This window comes from Sapajus apella, unplaced genomic scaffold, assembly GCF_009761245.1.
Source record: "Sapajus apella isolate SASKATOON/1434 unplaced genomic scaffold, GSC_monkey_1.0 scaffold172, whole genome shotgun sequence".
In the NCBI taxonomy this organism is placed as follows: domain Eukaryota; kingdom Metazoa; phylum Chordata; class Mammalia; order Primates; family Cebidae; genus Sapajus; species Sapajus apella.
The window spans coordinates 794,361-822,231 of record NW_022437112.1 but is presented as its reverse complement, the minus strand read 5'-3'; the positions used below and the strand labels follow the sequence as shown (position 1 = coordinate 822,231).

The window sequence follows — 27,871 nt, the reverse complement described above, 5'->3', positions numbered from 1 at the left end:
CCGTCTCAAAAAAAAAAAAAAAAGAACATTACTTTTTTAAGAAAAAAAATACTAGTTTCTGAGTAAGCCAACACAGGTACAGTGAGAATTGATAACAAATATCACTATTTCATATTTTACGTTATCTAAAATGTAAATGTTAATTGATAGTGCATGGTTTTTTGCTTGCTCGTTTATTTGCTTATTTCTAAAAATACTTACAGGAGCTGCTGGCTGTCGATGTCCCTGTGCTGCTTGTTTTGCGGTGTTGATGGCACATTTACGACAAGAAACTCCAGACCCAACATCGTCCTGCTGATGGCAGATGACCTTGGAGTGGGGGATTTGTGCTGCTATGGTAACAACTCAGTGAGGTACAGATGGACTCTGACCCCTCCCTGTATGTGGCAGTTGCCCAGGTCACAGTGCTCATGTCTTTGCCATTGCAGAGAAGGGTTTCTGGAGAGAAGGTATTGTCTGATTTTTTCAGCAGGAAAAGCTGAGGTTACCAGGGAAAATTGCAAAATGCTTAGCATCCCAGTTCCCTTAGTTTCTAGCCATTGGTGGTGGTATTTTCATCGTTGTGCAAAATTCACATTAAAAAGTTGGCCTTTTTTGGCCAGGCATGGTAGGTCAAGCCTGTAATCCCAGCAGTTTGGAAGGTCAAGGTGGGAGGATTGCTTGAGCCCACGAGTTTGCGATCGGCCTGGGCAACATAGAGAGACCGCATTTCTACAAGAAAGCTTTAAAAATCGACCAGGAAGTAGTGGTGTGTGTCTGTGGTCTCAGCTACTCAGGAAGCTAGGGCAGGAGGATCACCTGAGCCAGGGAGACTGAGGCTGCAGTGAGCTATGATCCCACCACTGCACTCCAGCCTGGGTGACAGAGGGAGACCGTTTCAAAAAAAAAATTCACCTTTTAACTATTTTAAAGTGAACAATTCAGTGGCATTTTGTACATTCGCAGTGTTGGACAGCCATCACTTCTGTGTAGTTGCAGAATTTTTCACCACCCCCCAACGAAGACCCCCATTTCCCATCCTATCCCCATGCCCTGTTAAGCCCAAAGGGAGCCTCTGCCTCTATGGATTTGTCTCTTCTTGGAATTTCATATACAAATAATCATATACAGTATTTTCTCAGGCTGCCATGACAAAGGTCCACAGACTGGGTGGCTTAGCTAACGTCAGCTTATTCTCTCACAATCCTGGAGGCTGAAGTTCAAGATCCAGGTGTGAGCGGGGCTGGCTCCTCCTGAGACCTCGCTCCTGGGCTTGGAGGTGCTCTCTTCTTCCTGTGTCCTCACAGGGTCGTCCCTCTGTGTGTGTCTGTGTCCTCACCTCTTCTTATGAGGGCACCAGTCCTATCGGATGAGGGTTCACTTTAATGACCTCATGCTACCTTAATCGCCTCTTCAAAGACTCCATCTTCAAATACAGTCACATTCTGAGGTCCTGGGGGTTAGGACTTCAGCATAGGAATTTGGGAGGGACATAATTCAGCCCAATTCATATGATATGTAGTCTTTTTTGTCTGGTTTCTTTCACTTAGCGTAATGTTTTCAAGGTTCATTCATATTGTAGCCTGTGTCAGTTCGTCATTCCCTTCCATGGCTGAATAATTTTTCATTATATAGATATACCACATTAGTCTACAGTTTTAAAAATAACTTCCTTGAATTATTTCTAAAGTCTCTGGTACCCAGGGCTCTTTATTTCTCTACTCTCTATTGATAGACCAATCTGGCTCCTGTGAAAATCCATAGCATCTTTTAGTATGGATTTAAATAACACTGTTCCTTCTTGGAATGCAGATCACAGGCTAGTGCTGTATTTTAAGTATATTTGTTGATTGAAAGTCATTGGTCTCCTTCTTATTGTTTTCTTTCTTTCTTTCTTTCTTTCTTTCTTTCTTTTTTCTTTCTCTTTCTCCTTTCTTTCTCTCTCTTTCTTTCATCTTTCTCGCTTTCTTTCTTTTTCTTTTTTTTGAGACAGGATCTCACTCTGTCAGGCAGACTGGAGTGCAGTGGCATGATCTTGGCTCACTGCAGCCTTGACCTCCCAGGCTCAAGTGATCCTCACTCCTCAGCCTCCTGAATAGCTGGGATTACAGGCATGAGCCCACACACCCACCTGATTTTTTGTGTTTCTTTGTGTTTCTTTTTGTAGAGGTGGGGTTTTGCCATATTGCCCACCCTGGTCTTGAACCTCTGAACTCAAGTGTTTAGCCCCTCTTGGCCTCCCAAAGTGCTGGGGTTATAAGCATGAGCCACCATGCCCAGCCTTTATTATCATCTTTCTGTGGGATTATGGGAAAAAAAAGTCATACACATGGGATGAAGATTGGGTATGGTTTAGCTTACGGGAGAACAGGCACATCTTTCTTTTTTTTAACCTGTAGAATTCTATAAGTTTTACAAAATTTTTACAACATTTTGAAGACCTTAAAATATTAGACAAACAAAATGGAAATAAACTCCAAAATGTCACAATTTGATTATAAAATAGGTCAATTTTACTGTAAGATATACATTAATGGGAGGCTGAGGTGGGAGGATCATTTGAGGCCAGGAGTTTGAGACCTGCCTGAGTAAAATAGCAAGACCTGTATCTCTGCATACAATTTTAAGGCCAGGCGTGATGGCTTACACCTGTAATCCCAGAACTTTGGGAGCCTGGGGCGAGCGGATCACCTGAGGTCAGGAGTTAGGGACTAGCTTGGCCAACATGGCGACACCTCATCTCTACTAAAAATACAAAAAATAGCTGGGTGTGGTGGCTCACACCTGTAATCCCAGCTACTTGGGAGGCTGAGACAGGAGGATCACTTGAACCCAGGTGGCAGAGGTTGCAGTGAGCCAGGATCACACCACTGCACTCCAGCCTGGGCAAAAGAGTGAGACTCTGTCTAAATAAAATAAAATAAAATAAAATAAAAATTTAAATAAATTAGTAGGTCATGGTGGTGCACACCTGTGGACCTAGCTACCTGAGAGGCTGAGGTGGGAGGATCACTTGAGCCCAGGGAATTCAAGCTTGCAGTGAGCTATGATTGCACCACTGTACTACACCCTGGGCAAGAGAGCAAGAGGCTGTCTCTTAAAAAAATATGAAACACATTAAAATTTTACTTAATCTAAATTACCTATTAATTTTATGTCCTTGATAAGAACAAATTGGCTAACTTTTCCATTGAAATGCATTTTTTTCTTAGACTCACAAAACTGTATTACACAGTGATCTGTATTCATTTGTAATAGTTTTGACTGAATATATATTTTATACTTACATTTCCATTTGCTTCTAACCATCAATGCATCTAAGGAGGTAATCAGATTAAAGTTTTAAAAAGATGGATTTTAGGTTTACCAGAAATCTAAGGAAGTACTCAGGTTAAAGTTTTTAAAAGATGGATTTTAGGTTTACCAGAAATAGAGTCAACTTGACCCAAAATAGAATAGCTTTGAGCCTTAATCATTGTATTGAGAATTTTCAGAAACTCACCTGCTGAATTCTTCTTCGGTCTGTAGCACACCTAACGTTGACCGCCTGGCAAGTGAGGGAGTGATGCTCACCCAGCATCTTGCAGCTGCTTCCATGTGCACCCCAAGTCGGGCTGCCTTCCTGACCGGCCGGTACCCCATCAGATCAGGTGAGGCAATAAAGAGGCAGCAACATTTCAGTATCACCAGAATGTATTATGATGATTAGTTTTTGAAAATCTTTATAAGAATTCTCAAACGGTCACTCAGAGTATTAGGAATCTAAATTCAAAGGGGGATGTTATCCCTTGGACAGCTTAAACAGGTGTGCCTCTCACTGGGTACCACCACACCTGCCCATCTCTGTGCATATAGTGACAGAGTTTAGGCCTCTTGGGGCAATTTGCCAACTTATGGTGAACACTCCCATTTTCAGGTACTTGTGCTGAGATTTCCCAAGAGGCTCCAATGTCTTAAGCTAGCAGAGGCTGTGCAGTGGCTCTGAGATAAGTGGATCTAATCCATCTCCGAGAATGAGATTGGAAAACTAGACACAGTTGGGAAAAAAGTATAACTGAGAAAACAAAAAGAAAATGACACTTTTACATATTCCGTTACTTGACCCCGTAATTTCAAGATTTAGACTTGCTAAATTGATATAATGACAATTAAATGTTTTCCTTTGCAGCTTAGCTTAGAATCAATACCTACAAACATCCACTCAAAATCAATATTATGAACAACAATTTTTATATCCAGCTAAAATACAGAGGTGGCCTTAGACACAACTGAAGTATTCATGGTTATCAGCCTCTATGTGAAATATTGCCCCATACTGCTGTATTTTATTTAATTCTGGTATTTGTTTGTCATAATTTTACTATACCTGTCTTCACAGCTTAATTTTTCAGTGAAAAATTTTTCTGTATGACTTTTCTTCCAAGTAGTAGGTTTTCATCCAATACACTTGAAGAATGAACTAATTAGGTTAATGAGAATTATACTAAAATTAAGAGCAAACATTGAAAGTTTTTGTCTCATAAATATTGTTATATTATTATCTATTTTTGTTGCCTATTGACCTTCTTTCATGATTCAAGATTTTCCATTTTGTTCAAAACTGTTTGGCTTCTAGGTAAGTAGTCTCTGTATAACACAGTATCATGTATGGAAAGGGATAAAGATATGAATCTGTATAAGTTTCCAAAAAAATCACACTTATAATTTCAGAATTTTTTTTTGAGATAGACTATTGCTCTGTCATCCAGGCTGGAGTGCAATGGTGTGATCTCAGCTCACTGCAATCTCCACCTCCCTGGTTCAAGTGATTCTTCTGCCTCAATTCCCAAGTCATTGGGATTACAGGCATGCACCACCACGCCTGGCTAATTTTTGTATTTTTAGTAGAGATGAGGTTTCACCACGTTGGCCAGGCTGGTATCGAACTCCTGGCCTCATGTAATCCAACCACCTTGGCCACCCAAACTGTTGGGATTACAGGAGTAAGTTACCATGCCTGGTGTAATTTCAGAAAATTTTAAGTATTGAGTACAGTGAAATAAAATTTATTTTTAAAAATTAAGAAAAAAATTAAGTGATTGGTGGTCATTGCCATGTGTATATTTTTAATCATTTGACACAAACTGTTCAGTTTAATTCATTCTACTTATCAAAAATTTCAGCAAAACAGTTCAACGCCAAGATAACAGTCTAATACTTCCCTTAATGAAACTGTTTCTCTTTCCTATCGATGACGCTATGTAGAGTCTACTTTCTTCTTCTTCCAAGGTAGGACCCTGAAATACTTTTTTTCTTTTGAGATGGAGTTTCAAACTTGTTGCCCAGGCTGGAGTGCAATGGCATGATCTTGGCTCACTGTGACCTCTGCCTCCCAGGTTTAATCAATTCTCCTGCCTCTGTCTCCTGAGCAGCTGGGATTATAGGCACCTACTACCATGCCCAGTTAATTTTTGTATTTTTAGTAGAGACAGGGTTTCACCATGTTGGCCAGACTGATCTCCTGACCTCAGGTGATTTGTCTGCCTTTGCCTCCCAAAATTCTGGGATTACAGGCATAAGCCACCAAGCCTGGCCTGAAATTATCATTTATTTATTTCTTGTTGATCTTCACTTGTGGTTTTCTTGTAAATTCCTTTTAAACTATAGGTGTGTAAATTCATCTACCAGTATAAATCTACATAAGACAATACGGAGGCCAGGCATGATGACTTACACCTGTAATCCCAGCACTTAGGGAGGCCAAGGCGGGTGGATCACTTGAGGCCAGGAGTTAGAGACCAACCAGCCTGGCCAACATGGTGAAACCCTGTTTCTACTAAAAAACAAAAATAGCCGGATGTGTGGCAAACACCTGTAATTCCAGCTCCTCGGGAGGCTGAGGCACAAGAATTGCTTGAACCTGGAAGGCAGAGTTTGCAGTGAGCCAAGATTGTGCCACTGCAATCCCGCCTGGGTGACAGAGTGAAACTCCATCTCCTATACACACACACACACACACACACACATATATATGTATGGAAAAGACATTGTCACTGCAACACTTCTTCATTTCAGATTCTCAATGACACATTTAAAAATGTATTTATACCCAGCTAAATATCCAAGTATTTATACCCAGCTAAAAGACAATGGTGTCCTCAGATACTATTGAAGCATTGAAGGTTATCAGCCTCTACATGAAAAGCTAATGAAAGTTGTTTGTTGTTAGTCTGAAATTTATATGAATATAACTGAGTGTCCCATGTTTATTCTGGCAACCCTAATTCCAAGGTAATGTTTGCATTTAGCAAGCGGGAAAAGGAGAGTCAAGGACATATAGCCAGAAAGGCAACAGAAAACTTGGGGAAGAATGGCTTTGAGGAGGTGCAGGAGGAGAGAATTTTAAGCATGTTGCAATGAATCTGCTAGTAGCAAAGACTATGGTGCTAACCCATTGACGTCTGTGAATTTAGGGATGGTGTCTCCCTACAACCTGAATCGTGCCCTCACGTGGCTCGGTGGATCAAGTGGTCTTCCTACCAATGAAACGACTTTTGCCAAGCTGCTACAGCACCGTGGCTACCGCACGGGACTCATAGGTATGGCCCTGGAACTCTGACAATAGAAACATGATCCTGCAGCCTCCCTGTCATAGCGTCTAAGGTGTTTCTGGGGATGTTGGCTCTATGTGTGACAGTTCACTGACTTCTCTTTGAGATAAGACACTTGAAGAAGAAATTGATCACACATTGATTGAGGATGTCTAGAATCAAGGGCATAATCTTGGAAAAACAATAAGAACAGAAAGCAAACAAGTGTACCCAAAGTTGCCCCTAAAATGAAGTATTGTGTTGGAGGGATACGACGTTTGTGATACCATTAACAGCAGAAAAACTAGTAAATTTGTAGAGTACTGTTGAAATTGAGAACTTAAAGCATGAAGAGTTGTCAAATGGAGGCAATTGCTGGTCGATTTAGATCACATAATATTCTATGCCCTTTTGGAGTGGGGTGGACATGAGCTTGTGAGGGAGCCTTTCACCAAAAAATAAGCTTGTTTGTAGAATTACAGCCTTAGAAGATATTCCTCTGAATGACTTTTGTGACCAAATCTTTTTGGGAAATGCTACCCAAAAGCATTGTATGGTTCACTGTTTTGGAGGATTTTTTTTTCTTTTTTTTTTTTGAGATGGAGTTTCACTCTTGTTGCCCAGGCTGGAGTGCAATGGCACAATCTCGGCTCACCACAACCTCTGCCTCCCGGGTTCAAGCAATTCTCCTGCCTCAGCCTCCCGAGTAACTGGGATTACAGGCATTTGCCACCATGCTCAGCTCATTTTGTATTTTTAGCAGAGACAGGGTTTTTCCATGTTGGTCAGGCTGTTCTTGAACTTCTGACCTCAGGTGATCCGCCCACCTTGGCCTCCCAAAGTGCTGGGATTACAGGCGTGAGCCACCACACCCGGCCCTGTTTTTGAGGATTTTTAATGTGAATTATAAGCCACAGCTCTGAGATATCCTCAGCTAAAAAAATGTTTCCATCAATAGGGCATGTATTCCCATGCAACCCCCAGCAGAATCCTGTGAATAATTCTCTAGATCAGCTTTGCAGTGTTCACATTGTCAGAGCATGGGATTCAGATCTGACTCTACCACTATTAATTAATGTGACTCAGGCTTCTAAATGTGACTCAGGCTCAGATCTGTAATCCCAGCACTTTGGGAGACTGAGACAGAATTGCTTGAGGCCAGGAGTTCAAGACCAGCCTGGGCCACCATAGCAAGACCCTGGGTCTACAAAAATAACATTTTAAAATTAGCTGGGTGTGGTAGCACACATCTATAGTCCCAGCTACTCAGGAGGCTGAGGTGGGAGGATCGCTTGAGCCCAGGAGTTCGAGTCTGCAGTGAGCTAAAATCATGCCACTGCACTCCAGCCCGGGCAACAGAGCAAGACCCTGTCTCTTAAAAAAAAATCTAGATAATGTGTTTTCTATTCATAATAAAGGGTCTGGGAATGTTGAACACAATAATGTGTGCAGACAAATCAGAGCATGACCTGGCCCCCTCACATATGTGCTTGATCAAAGGAATTACTTGCATCATCAGAATCATTTGGCTCTTGATGAAATTCTTTGGCTAGTTTGTCATCCCTAGCTTGGGGACCTAGAAGAGGTGTTCCATCTAGAAAATCTCTATTACATTTCAGTGAGATGGAATGAGAGGGTCGGAAGGCACTGCTAGATAAAAGCATGAATGTGTAAGGTGCCCTGGAAATCCTTGCTATTGTCCCCACCAAACAACCAAGACATCGATTCTGGCTTCCTAGCAAGCTCCAGATACCTGGGGAGTTTCTAATTGCTCATGAGGTTGTTTGGTATCAAGCAAAAGGTTTCTTCTGAATCCAACACTAGGCTCCTCTCCTTGTAGCAAGCAAAGAGGTTCGTGCTGCCTGGTTTTGTCTGAAAGAGGCATATGTTAGGGAGAAGCCTGTTGGCGGCATGTCTACACCAGCGAAGTATTTGGGAATACCAAGAAAAAACCATGATGACAACAGACTGAGAGTTATGTTCGACTTTTTCAAAGGGAAGCCCACATTCCAGAGACCGATCAGCCTGAGTACTGCCACACTGCCATGCTACTATTTTATTTTACTTTTAGGCAAATGGCACCTGGGCTTGAGCTGCGCCTCTCGGAATGATCACTGCTACCACCCGCTCAACCATGGTTTTCACTACTTTTATGGGATGCCTTTCGGACTTTTAAGTGACTGCCAGGCGTCCAGGAAGCCAGAACTGCACCGCTGGCTCAGGATCAGACTGTGGGTCTCCACGGCACTCGTTGGCCTCGTTCCTTTTCTGCTTCTCATTCCCAAGTTTGCCCGCTGGTTCTCGGTGCCGTGGAAGGTCATCTTTTTCTTCGCTCTCCTTGCCTTTCTGTTTTTCACTTCCTGGTATTCCAGTTATGGATTTATTCGGCGTTGGAATTGCATCCTTATGCGGAACCATGAAATTATCCAGCAGCCGATGAAAGAGGAGAAAGTAGCTTCCCTCCTGCTGAAGGAAGCGCTTGCTTTCATTGAAAGGTATTTAGTCATTTCTTGCCTGATTTCCTGCATGGAAATTTTATGTTTATTTCATAGCAGGTCATCACATCACACCTTGATAATACAGGCCTTTAAAAATCTTTTGGACAGAATGTTCGGTATTTGGTTTTCTGTTCCTGCATTCATTTGCTTAGAATAATGGCCACCAGCTACATCCATGTTGCTGCAAAGGACATGCTCTCATTCTTTTTCATGGCTGTGTAGTATTTCATGGGATACAATGGGAGCTAAACATTCAGCCTCCATCGATGTAAACATGGAAACTTCTAGAGGAGAGAGGAAGACAGGTAGACATGTGTTGGAGACTACCTACTGGGTGCTATGCTCACTGTCTGAGCACAGTATACCCATGTAACAGACCTGCACATGCACCTCCTATATCTAAAATAAAAGCTGAGGAAAAAACGTTTTAGGTGACATTTATGGTAGACTTGAATCTCCTCTTAGGTTGAATAAAATAGTTAAATTTCCTGCAAATTTTGAGTGCTCAAAAGGCAAAAAAAAAAAAAAGCCATATTTTTTTGCTCACTTGCCCATATTTAACGTTTTAATATTTTTACTTTTTGGGACAGGATCTCCCTCTGCCACCCAGGCTAAAGTGCAGTGGTGTGAACATGGCTCACAGCAGCCTCCACCTCCTTGGCTCAAGTGATCCTCCCACCTCAGCCTCCGGAGTAGCTGGGACTACAGGCACACACACTATGCCTGGCTGATTTTTGTTTTCTTTTGTAGAAACAATTTTGTCATGTTGCCCATGCTGGTCTCAAACTCCTGGGCTCAAGTGATCTGCCCACCTCAGCTTTCCAAAGCGCTGGGATTACACTGTGTCTGGCCACTTACCCCTTTTTAAAAAACAAAAAACTAGGCCAGGTGCAGTGGCTCACACCTGTAATCCCAGCACTTTGGGAGGCCGAGGCAGGCAGATCACAAGGTCAGGAGTTCAAGACCAGCCTGGCCAACATGGTGAAACCCCATCTCTATTAAAAATACAAAAATAAGCTGGGCGTGATGGCTCGTGCCTATAATCCCAGCTACTCCAGACGCTGAGGCAGAAGAATCGCTTGAACCAGGACCCAGGAGGCGGAGGTTGCAGTGAGCTGAGGTCACGCCACTGCACTCCAGCCTGGGCTAGAGTGAGACTCCGTCTAAGAAACAAAACAAAACAAAACAAAACCCAAAACAACAACAACAAAAAAACCTGGAGTTACATATTTTAGTCTACATTGCTTCAGTGTGGATTGTTATCTAAATTGATTAAACTTGGAGGGTAAATATTTTTTTCTCTGTCTCAGACACAGCTGGAAGAGCTCTCTGTCCATGAACTTTTGGGAAGTGGCTCTGTATTTATAGAAACCTGGTTTTAACTTTTCTATGTTCAATACAAGCTATGCAGGCATGACTGTAATGAGCGCTCATCACCCCATACCAGTTCACTTCTACATTACAAATTATTATTAATATTATTTGGAGACAGGGTCTCACTCTGTCACTCAGGCTGGAGTGCAGTGGTGCAATCATAGTTCACTGTAGCCTCAAACTCCTGGGCTCCAGTGATCCTCTCACCTCAGCCTCCTGAGTAGCTGGGACCACAGGCACACATGACCACACCCAGTTAATTTTATAAAATTATTTTTTCGTAGAGACAGGGTCTTGCTATGTTGCTCAGGCTGGTCTCAAACTTCTGAGTTCAAGCAATCCTCCTGCCTCCACCACCCAAAATACTGGGATTACAGGCGTGAGCCACTGTGCCAGCCTAGATTATAAATTAGAGGCACATTCAAATTGTTGGTGTAGAGTAATGAAACTCTACTGTTTGTCACCTTCCTTAGTGGGGCTGACAGGGAGGGGAGAGGGGAGGACATACTGTTACTCTACCAGGCTGAAGGGCACGCAGGGGAATATCCTTCACTCATATGCCCCTGTGCACACCGGGTTATTTATGCCAACACAACCACAAGAACGGTGATGTGGCCACCCAGCCAGCTCTCCGTTCACCTTACCTGCCCCTCCCGTCCCAACGCGTTTGCTTGGGCTAGCTTTGTGTGAATTTATTCAATCTCCATCTCCCTCCCTTCTTTCTATGCTGGTTGTAAAAATGTGTAAAGCAGTAGCTTTAGAATGACTGCATGTGACATTAAAAAGCAGAACACAAGGTCAGGCATGGTGGCTCATGCCTGTAATCCCCGCACTTTGGGAGGCTGAGGCAGGAGGATTGCTTGAGCCCAGGAGTTTGAGACCAGCCTGGGCAATATAGTGAGCTCCCATGTCTACACAAAATTTCAAAAATTATGCAAGCTTGGTGGTGTGTACCTGTTGTCTCAGCTCCTGGGGAGGATGAGGTGGGAGGATCACTAGAGCCTAGGAGGTCGAGGCTTCAGTGAGCTGTGATTGCACCACTGTACTCCAACCTGGGCAACAGAGTGAGACTTTGTCTCAAAATAAATAAATACATAAAATGCAGAACACAAAAAGCAAGATGTAAATGAGGGGAATTGATTTCTCTCTTGTGGTAGGCAGGCTATAGATACAGTGAGGTTATTCACACCTTAGCTTTTATCTTGTTCTCTGCCATCCTGTGTGAGCAGCTTCATGGCCCAAAGTGAATGCCAAGGCTCCAGCCATCAGACTTATGTTCCAGGAACCATGAAGGAGGTGGAAGAAAGAAAGAAGGGAAAATGGAGAGTAAGGAGCATCAAATCCTTACTGAGGCACATCTGGGTGTGTCCTTAAGATATGATTCTTCTAAACTCATACCTAAAAAACACTTTGAGATAATAGATGAGGAGAATTCATATTTTTTAATCCATTCAACAAAGATTAAAAGATTTATTAAGCTGCTACTTTATGTCAGAAGCTAAACTGGACCCAAGAGAGTATAAAATGAACTGCATTAAACATTTTTTTTTTGTTAAGACAGAGTCTCACTGTGTTGCCCAGGCTAGAATGCAGTGACGTGTTAATAGCTTACTGCAGCCCCCACCTCCCAGGCTAAAGTGACTCCCTTGCCTCAGCCTCCTGAGTAGCTGGGATCACAGGTGTGCCATTACATGCAGCTGTATTTTTGTATTTTTTGTAGAGACGGGGTCTTGCCATGTTGCCCAGTCTGGTCCTGAACTCCTGGGCTCATGCAATCCTCCTGCCTCAGCCTCCCAAAGTGCTAAGAATATAGGCATGAGCCATCGTGCCTGGCTACATTAAACATTTTCCTGGGAACACAAATGTTCTGTTATCCATCACTCCTCCTCATATCCTTTCAACAGAAATCTTGTGGCATTGTCAACTTACAGGAGTGGTATTGTCATCTAAAGTACATCTACTATCAGATCTTTTCATCAATGCAGAATCACATTTAAAGGGCGGAAATGACTTTAGCTGTGAAGGTAATTTTGCTAACTTTCTATCCCTCAGGTACAAACGGGAGCCTTTTCTCCTCTTTTTTTCCTTCCTGCATGTACATACTCCACTCATCTCCAAAGAGAAGTTTGTTGGGCACAGTAAATACGGCAGGTACGGGGATAATGTGGAAGAAATGGATTGGATGGTGGGTAAGTATTCCGTGATGCAACTGTAAATATCTCAAGTGTAGGCTACAGGAAACAAACCTAGTCTCAAACAATGTCCAGGCCCTCGCGTAGCACAGATACCTGACAAGTATTTGTTTCATCCCTGAATTGAATTAAAAGCTGGCTTTTAGTTGTTCATCGATGCCAGTAAAATATATTCCCCAAGATAAGTGTCACAGTTTGTAAATACAGGTTTTCCCATCTTTAAGATAAAGACAGCCACTTTTCAGAAAAAACTCATTGGCAAGATAAATAAAGTTGCACTGTAAAGAATATCGTAATTCCTGGCCAGGCACCCAGTGGCTCACACCTGTAATCCCAGCATTTTGAGAGGCCTTGGCGAGCAGATCACTTGAGGTCAGGAGTTCTAGACCAATCTGGCCAACATGGTGAAACCCCATCTCTACTAAAAATACAAAAATTAGCCAGGCGTGATTACGTGGGCCTGTAGTCCCAGCTACTCGGGAGGCTGAGGCAGGAGAATCGCTTGGATCCAGGAGGCAGAGGTTGCAGTGAGCCGAGAACGGACCATTGCACTCCAGCCTGAGCAACAGAGTGAGAGCCTGCCTCAAAAAAAAAAAAAAAAAAAAAAAAAAAAAAAAAGAATAAAGGAAAGTCAGTGCTACCAGGCAGGCATTTAAGCAGAAATGGGGGCAAAAGAGGGAATGTATTAACAGGAAAAACTTAAGGCTTAAAGGGAGCTAATCCCTGACATCAAACCTCTTCTAAGCTTGTTGAGCTAAAGCAAAGCTCTGTATTTATTAATCTAATCTTTGCTGTGGGATGTGTGTATGTCGGTGTATACATATACTCACCCAGTTACAGTTATTTTATTTGCATGGTATAAATCACAAATCACTTTCATGCATAATACTACAGCCAGGTTTAGTATGAGTTAAACTATACACACGTACCATATGTTATACACACACATATATATATACACGCACACGCCACATGGTTTATATGTATATACACGTTATGTTTTATATATATACACATAGTACTGTACGTTGCATATATACACATATAATATATACAGTGTAATTCCTCGGTAATGAAATACAAACACTGAAATGTGTTACAGTTAAAAACAGCTATAACTTGGGAGGCCGAGGCGGGTGGATCACGAGGTCAAGAGATCGAGACCATCCTGGTCAACATGGTGAAACCCTGTCTCTACTAAAAATACAAAAAATTAGCTGGGCGTGGTGGTGCGTGCCTGTAATCCCAGCTACTTAGGAGGCTGAGGCAGGAGAATTGCCTGAACCCTGGAGGCGGAGGTTGTGGTGAGCCGAGATCGCGCCATTGCACTCCAGCCTGGGTAACATGAGTGAAACTCTGTCTCAAAAAATAAATAAATAAATAAAAAATAAAAACAGCTATAACATTGTAGCCTTAATGTAATTAGATAATGGGAATTTTTTTCTTTGCTTCTTTTGAAATTGCTTACTGTAGTTGTACTTTTAGCCAAAGGACAGTGTCCTGCAAAGGGAATTTCTGTTAAAGTCTATATCTGAGTACTTATCACTAAGAAATAATTATGTTTGTTTTATAATACATGTAAATACATGATGAAGACGTGTTACAAAAGCTAGCGATTGCATCAGTAAATGGCGAGTATTACTTTACGCTGGAGAAATGATGAGCAGCTATTTTTCTGCATAACATCTCCCAAATATTCTGACTTTTCTGCATCATTTCTTATAAAATTTCTACCGAAATAAAGACATATGGAAAGTCAGACAGATATCTCTGTGGGTATTATTTTCCTATTTAACAACATGAGCATAAAACTCAAAGGTTTAGTAAGTTATTAACTTTACTCAAAAGTAAGTCATAACAATACTATGCTCGTGCAAATGCAAATACAGCGAGCAAAATGAACTTAAGGAATCTTGAAGAATTCAGTAACATTTTAAACTTTCCGATCAAAGAAACTTGTGCCTATTAATCAGTTTTTCTTTTTAAGAGACAGGGTCTCACTCTTTTGCCCAGGTTGGCTGGAGTGCAGTGGTGCAATCACAACTCACTGCAGCCTTGACCTCCTGGGCTCAGGTGACCCTCCCACCTCAGCCTCCCGAACAGCTGGGACTACAGGTGTGGGCCACCATGTCTGGCTAGTGTGTGTTTGTGTGTGTGTGTGTGTGTGTGTGTGTGTGTGTGTGTTTTGTAAAGAAGGAGTTTTGCCATCTTGCCCAGGCTGGTCTTGAACTCTTGGGCTCAAGGAAACATCCCACCTCGGCCTTCCAAAGCGCTGGGATTACCTGTGTGAGCCACCGCGCCTAGCCCTGATCACTTTCCATTACTGGTTTCTTTTCAGGTGCCTTTGGTAGGAGGTCTTGTAAGTGACCTATTACCATTAGTATTTATATATTCATATGTATCTGTCTAGATACACTTTAGACACTATATGGACAATTATTTACATATATATTTGTTTTGAAACAGAAAAATAATTTGCAGCTATATTTGTGCAGTACAAATTACAAATCACTTTTATGATTTTTTTATACTATAGCCAGATCTAATGTGAATTAACAATTTACATCTAATTATTCTCCTCCCAGAAAGCCTTTATAATCTTTCATCTTACAAACTCTGGGCTGAAAAAAATCTTAATCTCTAATGATAACATTTCTAAAAAATAGTATACGTCACTTCTAAAACAAATGACTTTTGAGCAATAGATAATGAAGATGAATGAGTTTACATAGAAACAGTTCTCCGTACAGCATTTTCTTTCATCTTTGAATGGGACAAGATCATAGCACAGAATGACCTGGTGTAAATTAGAAATGCAGCGTGCATCTGGCCCAGGGTGATGTTATCTGTTGATTCGCAAATGCTCAACAGCGGAAACTAAATCAATGTTGTTTGGAATTTTGCTAGATCAGCTTTCTACTTATTATTCTTAAAAACTGTCCTCCTGAGGGATTGTCAACACATCACAGACAGTGTCTGCTAAGCCTAGTGCAGGATTGTCATTAGATCTTCACCGTAACCTGAACAGCAAGGGTAACCTGTGATTTCCATGTAGACTTCAGGTAGCAGCCAGGACAGCAGAGTGTCTGAGAGAGGAGACACTGTGCCCTGGAGTACGGGAATGGCTTTGCTGATGTGTTCCTGGAGATGTCATTTTGCAAACTGTATTTTTTTAAATTAACGTTCATCAGTTTATTTAACTGCTGGGCCTAATTGGCACTGTTTGAATTGTTTGAAGCAATGATGACATTACACATTATTACATGATTTGTATAATAAAATATACTTGATTATATATTAAGTAATAAAATAATGAACATATTATACAATTTAATTATATAATAAACCAATACTTTGTATATTATATATAAACTATTCTAGATTTTAAATTAATATAGTGTATTTAATATATTTAATATTTATAATATATTTATAATTACATCAATATAAGATTAATTAATATAATAATATGTGACACATATACAATTATCTAAAATAACACAGTGCATATTTCTATAAATGATAAATTTATGATAAAATTTTATATATTAGATATGTTATAAAATTTAATATATTTATTATATAGTATATATTTATTACATATATTCATATTTTATCTTATACGTAATATATTTTCTTATATTTTGTATAAACATATAATTTTACGTGTTACACTGATACACAAAATACTATATTATAAAATAATACGTTATATAATTATATAACAATTTTTACACAATGATATAGGGTATTATTAATAATCATTACAAACTATTACATAATGATACATTTCTAGTATCATAAAATCATATGGTATAATAATACATAATATGTATTGATTATACATACTACAATATATTTTGTTCTATTCCATAGTTGATTATATTTTAATATATAACAATTCTTTATGCATTACTAAAATATCATGTTATATATTAACATGTACTTGGAAGAAATATGTACCATGCATCCTATAATATATAATAAATATATAATTAGTAATTTAAAATGAATAAAATTGTACATTATTACATTACATATACAGATTGCATTACATTATATATTAAACATTTTAACTGCTGGATATGTGTATTATATACACTATATTACATACAGTTTAAAATAGTCTAGATTACAGTATTATATAATAGTTATTAATTATACAATATTGTGTAATGCAGAATAAGCTTTCAACGCTGTGAGTAATAAGTGCATAGTAACAGACATGTAATAAAGCAGTGGTGATCTTCATTGAGAGGTCAACTTTTTTGTGTCTCTGACCCTCACCAGGTAAAATCCTGGATGCCCTGGACCGGGAGCGCCTGGCCAACCACACATTGGTGTACTTCACCTCTGACAACGGAGGCCACCTGGAGTCCCTGGACGGGGATACCCAGCTGGGTGGCTGGAACGGGATCTACAAAGGTGATTGTAGTCTCTATTGGCTTTGTATCTGCTTTAATTCATTTGCCACGCTGTTCAGATATTTTTATGTGAGTTAGACTCTTACTATGCTAGACAAAGGGGGGGAAAAAGCTGCAAATTTTGGGGCAGTTTCCAAGAGCTTCAAATGAAAATGTGTGAGGCAATGCCAACCCCATGAGAGGGAGCGTAGGGTCTCAGTGATCATCTGTGGCAGCTCTCCCAGCCTCTGCACGATTGACATTTGAGGCTGGAGGATTCACTGGCTGGGGGCATCCTGTGCATTGTAGGGGTTGAACAGCATCCCTGGGCTCTGGGTGAGAAGTGCTCCTTTGGATTAATCCTCACTTGGATACCCAGATGCACATTTTTAATTCAGTAACATCGATGATGCTATTCATTATGCTTTAGTGAGTGTGATGTGGATCAGAAAAAAAGAGTTATTCATTTGACTGGGGTGCCTACCTCCAGCTCACTTTGATAGACTTCACGTTGTGTTGTTCAAGAACTCCGTGGCACCCACTCTTAGACATCAGCAAACAAAGCCATGCCAACAGAAAGAATCATTTAAAAAAGAATTTGGTATTTGCTATTTTCCCCCTACCCTCTAACCTTCTACGTAAAACAAAAAAACTAACAGGGTATCAAAATTGTCATCATTATAAAATCAGAATGTCTGGACTTCCTTGTATTTTATTAAAAAGTTTGTGTTTGTGTGTGTGTGTGTGTGTGTGTGTGTGTGATATATGTATTTTCCTATATATATTCACTGTGTCTATTTTCACCATATTAATTATACATAATAAAACATATCATATATATGTCATATGTGATACATATAATCCTATATATATTCACTATTTTTATGTAGTTACTATATTCATTACATATAACACATATAATCCTATATATATTCACTATATTATATATAATGCATGTAATTCTACACATTTACTATATATAATAGACATAATCCTGTGCATATTCACTATGTATATACAGTCATTATATTCATTATATATAACACACATAATTCTCTATAGATTTACTATATTTATTGTATAGACCATTATTTTTTAATATATTCATTATATATAATATATATAATTCTACGTATATTTACTATTTACATAGTATATTTATTATATATAGTATATATAATTCTATATATTCACTGTATATAGTCACTATATTCATTACATATTACACATAATCATATATATGCACTATATTCATTGTGTATACTATAATTTATCTATTCACTGTATTCAATATAATATACATAATCCTATATGTATTTACTATGTGTATACAGTCACTATATCCGTTATGTATAATATATATAATTCAATATATATTCATGATATATTTACAATAGAAAATCCTATGTATATGCACACACAGATAGGATGACATATAGGGTTGTATGTACTAGATCATACATTGTAAATTATTAGAAGTGAGCCTCTGAAAGCATTCACATCCTCTGGCTTGTCATGCGAACTTGCTGTAGTCATAACTGTAATTAGCAAAGATTAATTGCTACTAAGCCTAGTAGAAAAAGTGAGGAACAGATTTGGATGACCATTTCTATGCCCTCTAATGAAACGTGATTATTACAATCATGACGAATCATGATGATTGTAATAACGGTACATATTATATATTATATATTATAATAATGATTCTGATTGCATGAGGATGTGTGAGTGTAAAGCCCTGTCTTTAGAAAGCACACATAACCCTGGAATAGGCCTGGCAAAATTCTTGCGAGCATTTCTCACGTTTTGGGACAGGTTACCTGTTTCTCAGGTGCTTCCTGTGAAGCAACGAATTCACTGGATAGAGAGATTTCAATCTCCTGGGTAGACGCTGGGTTTTGTTCTAGTCTAGTTACATCCCGCAGCTCTGCCCCACAAAGATACAGGTTATTAAACAAGATGAAGAAAACATCAGGATGGCTTTATGATTGTGTGTTAAAAACACATAGATTTGGTTCAGGGAGCTTGTCAAGTTTTTCTTTTTATCAAGTTTTCTTCTTTAGAATGGTGCTACTCGGGAGGCTGAGGAGGGGAGGATCGCTTGAGCCCAGGAGTTGGAGACTCCAGTGAGCTGTGATCATGCCACTGCACTCCAGCCTGCGCGACAGGACGAGACAGTGTCTAAAAAAAAAAAAGATGGTGCCAAGAAGCTGAGATGCCTTTCAACAGTGGTTAGATCAGTGAACGTGTCTGCAGTGACTTTTACCTCATTTTCTGCTAGAGGCTCTGGTTTTGTGTTTTCTCTGTAATGCTGCCTGTCAGACAGGTCCACACACAGAAGGCGTTCAATGAACATTTCACATAGGAAGAGATCTTTTCCCCCAGAGAGGCTCCTATTTTTTCTTAAAGAGTCTAGACATATGGTCTTGGCAACGGCATTTGGCATAGGGCCATTTTTCTATTCTGTAACAGATGCGTCAGTCTCACGATTGATCTTACAGCAAGGGCTTCATTATTTGCTTGGTGCTGAGAAATGTCCAAGGGGCCTTTTGTCTAACAAGTGATTCTCAACATGTTTTCTGCCTCTGACCATTTTTCTACTCACACTCCTCTCTTGCTTCCTCTATATGGGATATCACGGGGTAAAGTCAAATTTTTTTAGCGTGTTCCTCAAGGACCATTATAACATGGATAAAACCTGTCATTTTCTTTTCTTTTCTTTTAGTTTTTTATTTTTTGGAGACAGAGTCTCACCCCTTGCCCTGGCTGGAGTACAGCGCCACAGTCTCAGCTCACTGCAAACTCCACTTCCTCTTCTCGAGTGATACCTCCACTTCAGCCTCCCAGTATGCCCGGCTGATTTAAAAACTTTTTTGTAGAGATGAGGGCTCGCTATCTTGCCCATGCTGGTCTCAAACTCCTGAGCTCAAGCAATTCTCCCACCTCGGCTTCCCAAAATGCTGGGATTACAAGCGTGTGTCAAGACGCCTGGCAAAATGTGTCCTAGTTTGCCTTTGCATGCCAAACACAGAGTTGACCTTTTCTATCTTTCAAGCCCATTCTAATTCCAATAAGGACTACGAACTTACCAGTTTATCAAATGTCCTCCTTTCCCGTCTTATAATATTGAAAGTTCATCTCATTAATTGCCACATATAGTGTGCTATCTTAAGACGGCGCTTATTTTCATTTATTGTTATTGAACATATCACCTGTATGCTAAAAGTTGACAACTAATGTTTTAACTATTGGAAGGCAAGAATGCTATCTCATGGTTATTTTGTATCTCTCTGTGAACACAGCACACAGAATAGAGTAAGACCTCCAAAAAGTTACATATAGATTCAATTTTCTATTCAGTAGAGAATAACATGATTGGGTTTGTTTGTTTGAGACAGAGTTCCACTCTGTTGCCCAGACTGGAGTGCAGTGGCACCATCCCAGCTCACTGCAACCTCTGCCTCCTGACTTTAAATTATTCTCCTGCCTCAGCCTCCTAAGTAGCTTTGATTACAGGTGCTTGCCACCACGCCTGGCTATTTTTTTTGTATTTTTAGTAGAGACAGGTTTCACCATGTTGGCCAGGCTGGTCTTGAACTCCTGACCTCAAGTGATCTGCCCTCCTCAGCCTCCCAAAGTGCTGAGATTATAGGCATGAGCCACTGCATTCAGCTGATATGGTTAGGTTTTAACTCATCCTTGGTTGTGTTGTAATCTTTGGTTTTAGGTGGCAAAGGAATGGGAGGATGGGAAGGAGGTATTCGTGTGCCGGGGATATTCCGGTGGCCGACGGTCTTGGAGGCTGGGAGAGTGATCAGTGAGCCCACCAGCCTAATGGACATCTACCCGACGCTGTCTTATATAGGTGGAGGGATCTTGCCCCAGGACAGGTATGGAAACAACAGTTGCTCCTAACCTAGGGAGATATATTTGGACACATGTGGACATACTTGATAATTCTATGTGTGTGTGTATGTACATAGTATATTACTTCATTATCAATATTCTGCCCATAGGGCCAGATGTCTTTCTCCCCTTGATGCATGCTGGACCTTAATATCCTTTGTCATATGACACTTGTGCATGCATGTGTTTGACCGTTCTCATGGGTGGGATCTGATTATCCTCACATCCCTAACAGCTTCTAGACCATTAAGCAATTAAGTGTTAAATGATTACTGAATAAAAACACATGTATAAAGCAGTTTTGGGAGGTCGAGGTGGGCATATCACTTGAGGTCAGGAGTTCAAGACCAGCCTGGTCAACATGGTGAAACCCCCATCTCTACTAAAAATACAAAAATTAGTCTGGCATGATGGCATGCACCTGTAATCCTGGCTACTTGGGAGGCTGAGGTGGGAGGATAGCTTGAACCTGGGAGGTGGAGATTGCAGTGAGCCCAGGTCTCGCCTTTGCACTCCAGCCTGAGCAACAGAGTGAGACCCCGTCTCAAAAAAAAAAAAATGCTTGACTGAACCATGCCTCTCTCATCACCTTCTGCACACCCCCATCTCTCCCAAGAGTGATTGACGGCCAGAACCTAATGCCCCTGCTGGAAGGAAGGGCGTCTCATTCCCACCACGAGTTCCTCTTCCACTACTGCGGGGTCTATTTGCACACGGTCAGGTGGCATCAGAAGGACTGTAAGTATGAAGACCGTGGACACGTGGGAAGATGATAAGGGCCCTGTTCCTGTCTCCTTCATCTCCTGGGGGAAACTGCGTCACATGCAGATATTGCCCAGCCGTGGTGGCTCTTTTCTGCTGGGAAAGCCACATAAACAGATAGTGTACTGCAGTAGGATTTTATTTTATTTTTTAGTTTTCTGAGACAGGATCTCACTCTGTCATCCAGGCTGGAGTGCAATGGTGCAATCTCGGCTTATGTCCAACGTCTGCCTACCAGGTTCTGGTGATTGTCCTGCCTCGACCTCCTGAGTCACTGGGACTACAGATACTTACAACCGTGACCAGCTAATTTTCATATTTTTAGTAGAGACGGGATTTCACCAAGTTGGCCAGACTAGTCTCGAACTCCTGACCTCAGGTGATCTACCCACCTTGGCTTCCCAAAGTGCTGTGATTACAGGCATAAGGCAGTCAATACTATTTGTTAATTTGTATGGTTTGCATGACTCCCATAGCATGACTGTGGGACAGAAACAAGCACTAGCATGTTAGGAAGAAAGTGGAGAGGAGTAACTGCCATGCAGGTCACACGGAAGAATTTACTCCTTGTTGCTAGAATAATTACTTCAGTCATCCCTAAGTTCATATTCTCTTTTTTTCTCTCTCTCTCATGTATACATTCACACAAGCTAATGCACACATACACACCCACATTCATCATGTTTTCTCAAATGCTCATCATCACTGGTCATTAGAGAAATGCAAATCAAAACTACATTGAGATACCGTCTCACACCAGTTAGAATGGCGATCATTGAAAAATCTGGAGACAACAGATGCTGGAGAGGATGTGGAGAAATAGGAACACTTTTACACTGTTGGTGGGAGTGTAAATTAGTTCAACCATTGTGGAAGACAGTGTGGCGATTCCTCAAGGACATAGAAATAGAAATTCCATTTGACCCAGCAATCCCGTTACTGGGTATATATCCAAAGGATTATAAATCATTCTACTATAAGGACACATGCACACGAATGTTCATTGCAGCACTGTTTACAATAGCAAAGACCTGGAACCAACCCAAATGCCCATCGACGATAGACTGGACAGGGAAAATGTGGCACATAGACACCATGGAATATTATGCAGCCATCAAAAACAATGAGTTTGTGTCCTTTGTAGGGACATGGATGAACCTGGAAACCATCATTCTCAGCAAACTGACACAAGAGCAGAAAATCAAACACAGCATGTTCTCACTCATAGGCAGGTGTTGAACAATGAGAACACATGGACACAGGGAGGGGAGCACTACACACTGGGGTCTGTTGGAGGGAAATGGGGGAGGGACATGGGGGTGGGGAGGTGGGGAGAGATAGCATGGGGAGAAATGCCAGATATAGGTGAAGGGGAGGAAGGCAGCAAATCACACTGCCACATGTGTACCTATGCAACAGTCTTGCATGTTCTTCACATGTACCCAACACCTAAAATGCAATTAAAAAAAATCATGTTTTCTTAATTTTCTGTATCCTATAATGTTTTGACTAATTTTTTGAGACAGGGTCTCACTCTGTTGCCCAGGCTGGAGTGCAGTGGCACAATCATTGCCAACTGCAGCCTCAAACTTACCACTCAGCTTGCAGAGCAGCTGGACTACAGCTGTGTGCCATCATACCTGACTAATTTTTTTTCTTTTTTAGAGACAGGGTCTTGCTATGTTTCCCAGGCTGACATCAAACTCCTGGTCTTAAATAATCCTCCTACCTTGGCTTCCTAAAGCGCTGAGATGGCACCTGTAAGCCGCTGTACCAGATTAGTACTTTGACAGCTTGAGGGGCCTTATCGACTTGGGTAAAGACTGCTCCTCCCAGGGCTAGTTAATTACTAAAAATAGTGATATGGTTTGGCTCTGTCCCCACCCTAATCTCACCTTGAATTGTAATAATCCCCACATGTAAAGGGGAGAGCCAGGTGGAGATAATTGAATCATGGGAGAGGTTTCTGCCATACTGTTCCCATGGTAATGAATAGGTCTCACAAGATCTGATGGTTTTATAGGGCATTTCCCTTTTTGCTTGGATCTCATCCTTTCTTGCCTTCTGCCAAGTAAGATGTGTCTTTTGCCTTCTGCCATGATAGCAAGGCCTCCCTAGCCATGTGGAACTGTGAGTCCATTAAACCTCTTTTTCCTTTATAAATTACCCAGTCTTGAGTATGTCTTTATCAGCAGCATGAGAATGGACTACTACAAAGAGACACAAGTCACTTAGGAACACATCCTTCCTAAGCAAGCGACCACCTACTTTATCTAACTTTCACGCAGTAAGCTGATATTTCCTCTGCCCTAAATCAACCAAGCACCAGATGCCTGGCAGCTAGGGACAGCCCCTGTTGCCCCAAAACTTACTGTGATTACTCAAACTAGCCAGTATGAAGCTGTTCACATTGTCCTGCCTGACCTTTCCCTTGGAAACTCTAACAGTAATGGCTGTGGCCTGGGCTCTTCATTCCTTCCTGCGTCTGCTTCCTGGCCAAGCCCTGGTGCTTCCCATGGTGAACCCGTGTGGTGAGGTATTATCCCCTTCTCTTGGGAAATCTAAGTCATGAAAATATTGCAATGGCATTGACCTGTCTGTGTCAACACTTATTTACCTCCCAAGGTGTGACTCACTGCACCCTTTCCACTGGTGGGTCACACATATGGGAGGCCAAGGAGAGAGGATCGCCTGAGATTGGGAGTTCGAGATCAGCCTGGGCCACATAGTAAGATCTTTATCTTTTAAAACTTTAAAAAATTTAAAATAAAACCCTTTGGGCACAAATCTCTCTCTCACACACACATCTCTCTAAAATCCTACTGCGGGCCAGGCATGGTGGCTCGCTCCTATAATCCCAGGACTTTGGGAGGCTGAGGTGGTTGGATCACTTGAGGTCAGGAGTTCGAGACCAGCCTGGCCAACATGGAGAAACCCTGTCTCTACTAAAAAATACAAAACTCAGCTGGCTGTAAAGGTGCAACAAGGAGTAAATTCTTCAGTGAGACCCTGTCTCAAAAAAAAAAGTCAAAACATTATAGGATGCAGAAAATTGAGAAAACATGATGAATGTGGGTGTGTATGTGTGCATTAGCTTGTGTGAATGTATACATGAGAGAGAGAAAAAGAGAATATGAACTTAGGGATGACTGAAGTAATTATTCTAGCAACAAGGAGTAAATTCTTCCGTGTGACCTGCATGGCAGTTGCTCCTCTCCACTTTCTTCCTAATATGCTAGTGCTTGTTTCTGTCCCACATTCATGCTATGGGAGTCATGCAAACAATATAAATTAAAAAATAATATTAATTGCCTTACACCTGTAAAGAAAGGTCTTTTGGAGTCATTGCATGAAATTCCAGAATTCTTACTTGGTTGAATTTGACTTTCTTTGCAGGAGGAATTTTCTCTGATGGGATCAATCACTTGTGATGTGATTGAGGTAGAATTTTTAATTTGGAATTCCCAGAATTACCATATTCCCACCTGGATCATCACTGTTATCTCCAAATGTCCTCATGACAAGATTTCTAAAAACGTCTTCAAGTTTGCAGTAAAATTGTACATTGTTCTTAGAGTTGAAGAAGTGCTACTGTTGCTGTGTACTTTTGGGCAGAATAGTGTTATCAATCACTAGAAAAAGCATTTGAGAAAAAACATTTTTAATGAAAAGAGTCCTAAAATCACCACAAAGATGGCATCACAATGCAACTTTTTTTTTTTTTTTTTTTTTTTTTAGGTGCAACTGTGTGGAAAGTTCATTATGTGACTCCTAAATTCTACCCTGAAGGAACTGGTGCCTGCTATGGGAGTGGAATATGCTCATGTTCGGGGGATGTAACCTACCATGACCCACCACTCCTCTTTGACATCTCAAGAGACCCTTCGGAAGCCATTCCACTGAACCCTGACAACGAGCCATTATTTGACTCCGTGATCAAGAAGATGGAGGCGGCCATAAAAGAGCATCGTGGGACACTAACACCAGCCCCACAGCAGTTCTCTGTGTTCAACACGATTTGGAAACCATGGCTGCAGCCATGCTGTGGGACCTTCCCCTTCTGTGGGTGTGACAAGGAAGATGACATCCTTCCCACAGCTCCCTGAGACCATGGGGACCATTTGTTACCCACCACAAACTTACTGTTACAATGGTCATAGGAGCAGTGCTCAGCTGACTATAACCCCAGTCAGGTGACTGGGAGTTTTTATCCGCTTGGGATAAAAACTGATGGCCTCACCCATTGTTTTATCCTCAGACTTCAGTTCTTTCTTCAAGAGCTCAGTGAAATGAAAGTGGATCCATATAACAGTGAACCTGGAAGGGAGCATTTGTTGTATAATTTTTTTCTAGTATATAATTGTGCCATTGCCCAAGGAAAAGAGCAGATCAAGGTGACTTCAGCAGATTCTTGTAGAGCTTTTGTTCCTAGAATTCACGGAAGCATCAGGTCCAATGTCCTAAGTTAGAAGCTTCTGCTTGCAGATCCTAGACCCAGAGATGCAAGCTTTGTAATAAATCATTATAAGTACTTAATTTTATCGTGAAGCCGAGGGTCACATAAAACTTGAGGTAGTACTATTATAGTCAGTTTGACTTCTTGATTTTCTCTTTTTTCTTCTTTTCTTTTCCTGTCCAACACACATCTGGTTCTGAGAAAAAATGCTGGGCTGAAGTTCCTGACTTTGCTTTCTGGTAACTGTATCATTGTGGAGCTGTCTCTGTGATTTGGTTTCTTCATGTGTAAAATGAGGAAAACCAATGACTACTTCACAGAGTTGCTATGAGGATTACACGCATTAATTAATGTGAAATCACCTTGTGTAGAATAAGCAGTCAATAAATATTATTATTATGAATACTGTCGTTGTAAGCATCAGCAATTGCAGTTAATTATGATTCCTTAAACACAAAATAAGAAAAATGGGGAAGAGTTAACATTTAAGAAAAAAATAGAAACATGGATAAAACAATTATTTCATTGAAGAAAGCATTTGGCAATACACATAGGAAGTAAATCTAAGCAGGATAAACAAAAATAAATAGAAAATTTGAAGCATCTGTGACTGCAGACTACAAAAGACAAAGATCTACAGATGGATATAGGGCAGGTGAGCCCCAAATTAGGGCTTAGTCTGGGAGGGCTCTTGGCTTCCCTCAGGAAAGAATTCAAGAGTGAGCCAGTGGTGGGAGAAACAGCTTTATGGAGGTTGTAGTGTCACAGTTCTGTGACTGCTCCTGCAGAGAGCGGGAGCTCAGGGCACTTCTGCAGTCATATTTATACCCACTTTTAATTGCGTGCAGATTCATGGGCAGTTTATGCAGAAATTTCTAGGAAAAGGTTGGTAAGTTCTGAGTGCTCAGGTCATTGCCACAGAAGAGCAGTCACGCCCAAGTGTTGCCATGGCAACAGTAAACTGACATGGCACACTGGTGGCATGTCTTATGAAAAGCTACTTCCATGTTTTAGCTAGTCCTCAATTTGGTCCTCTGTCTGCTTCTGCTGCTTCTTCTCAAGCAATCCTCTTTCTGCTGCTTGGGCTCAAGTAATCCTCCTGCCTCGGCCTCCCAAAGTGCTGGGATTACAGGTGTGAACCACCACATCATGTGGCCAACAATGAATGTTCTTTTTTTTTTTTTTTTTTGAGACAGAGTCTTGCTCTGTCACCAGGAGCCAGGCTGGAGTACAGTGGCATGATCTTGGCTTACTGTGACCTCCGCCTCCCAGGTCCAAGCAATTCTCCTGTCTCAGCCTTCTGAGTAGCTGAGACTACAGGTGCACACCACCACCCCCAGCTAATTTTTTTATTTTAGTAGAAATGGGGTTTCACTATGTTGGCAAGGATGGTCTTGATCTCTTGACCTCGTGATTTGCCCACCTCGGCCTCCCAAAGTGCTGGGATTATAGGCGTGAGCCACCGCACCCAGCCTGAATGTTCTTTATTTTATTTTATTATTTTACTTTATCTTTTGAGATAGAGTCTTGCTCTGTCAGCCAGGCTGGAGTGCAGTGATGAAATCTCGGCTCACTACAACCTCTGCCTCCCAGGTTCAAGTGATTCTCCTGCCTCGGCCTCACGAGTAGCTAGGATTACAGGCAGACATCACCACACCCAACTAATTTTTGTATTTTTAGTAGAGACAGGCTGGTATCAAACTCCTGATGTCAAGCAATCCACTTGCTTCAG

General features: G+C 41.1%; 1 protein-coding gene across 1 annotated transcript; it reads left to right on the top strand.

Annotated features, from left to right (window-relative positions):
• Positions 1 to 226: 226 nt before the first annotated feature.
• On the top strand, positions 227 to 26,267 carry ARSH (arylsulfatase family member H). The gene is made up of 9 exons (XM_032267783.1): positions 227 to 353; positions 3,508 to 3,629; positions 6,432 to 6,557; positions 8,620 to 9,043; positions 12,473 to 12,609; positions 16,903 to 17,037; positions 20,743 to 20,905; positions 21,538 to 21,659; positions 25,422 to 26,267. The coding sequence occupies exons 1-9, from the start codon at positions 298 to 300 to the stop codon at positions 25,787 to 25,789; spliced, it is 1,653 nt and encodes a 550-aa protein (XP_032123674.1). The 5' UTR covers positions 227 to 297; the 3' UTR covers positions 25,790 to 26,267.
• Positions 26,268 to 27,871: the final 1,604 nt, after the last annotated feature.

Excerpts from the sequence above, each read along its gene's own strand:
- ARSH (XM_032267783.1), top strand. The coding sequence starts at position 298 with ATGGCAGATGACCTTGGAGTGGGGGATTTGTGCTGCTATGGTAACAAC. Across the intron at positions 354-3,507 it reads TATGGTAACAACTCAGTGAG|CACACCTAACGTTGACCGCC; the intron begins GTACAGATGGAC and ends TTCGGTCTGTAG. Across the intron at positions 20,906-21,537 it reads GGGATCTTGCCCCAGGACAG|AGTGATTGACGGCCAGAACC; the intron begins GTATGGAAACAA and ends ATCTCTCCCAAG.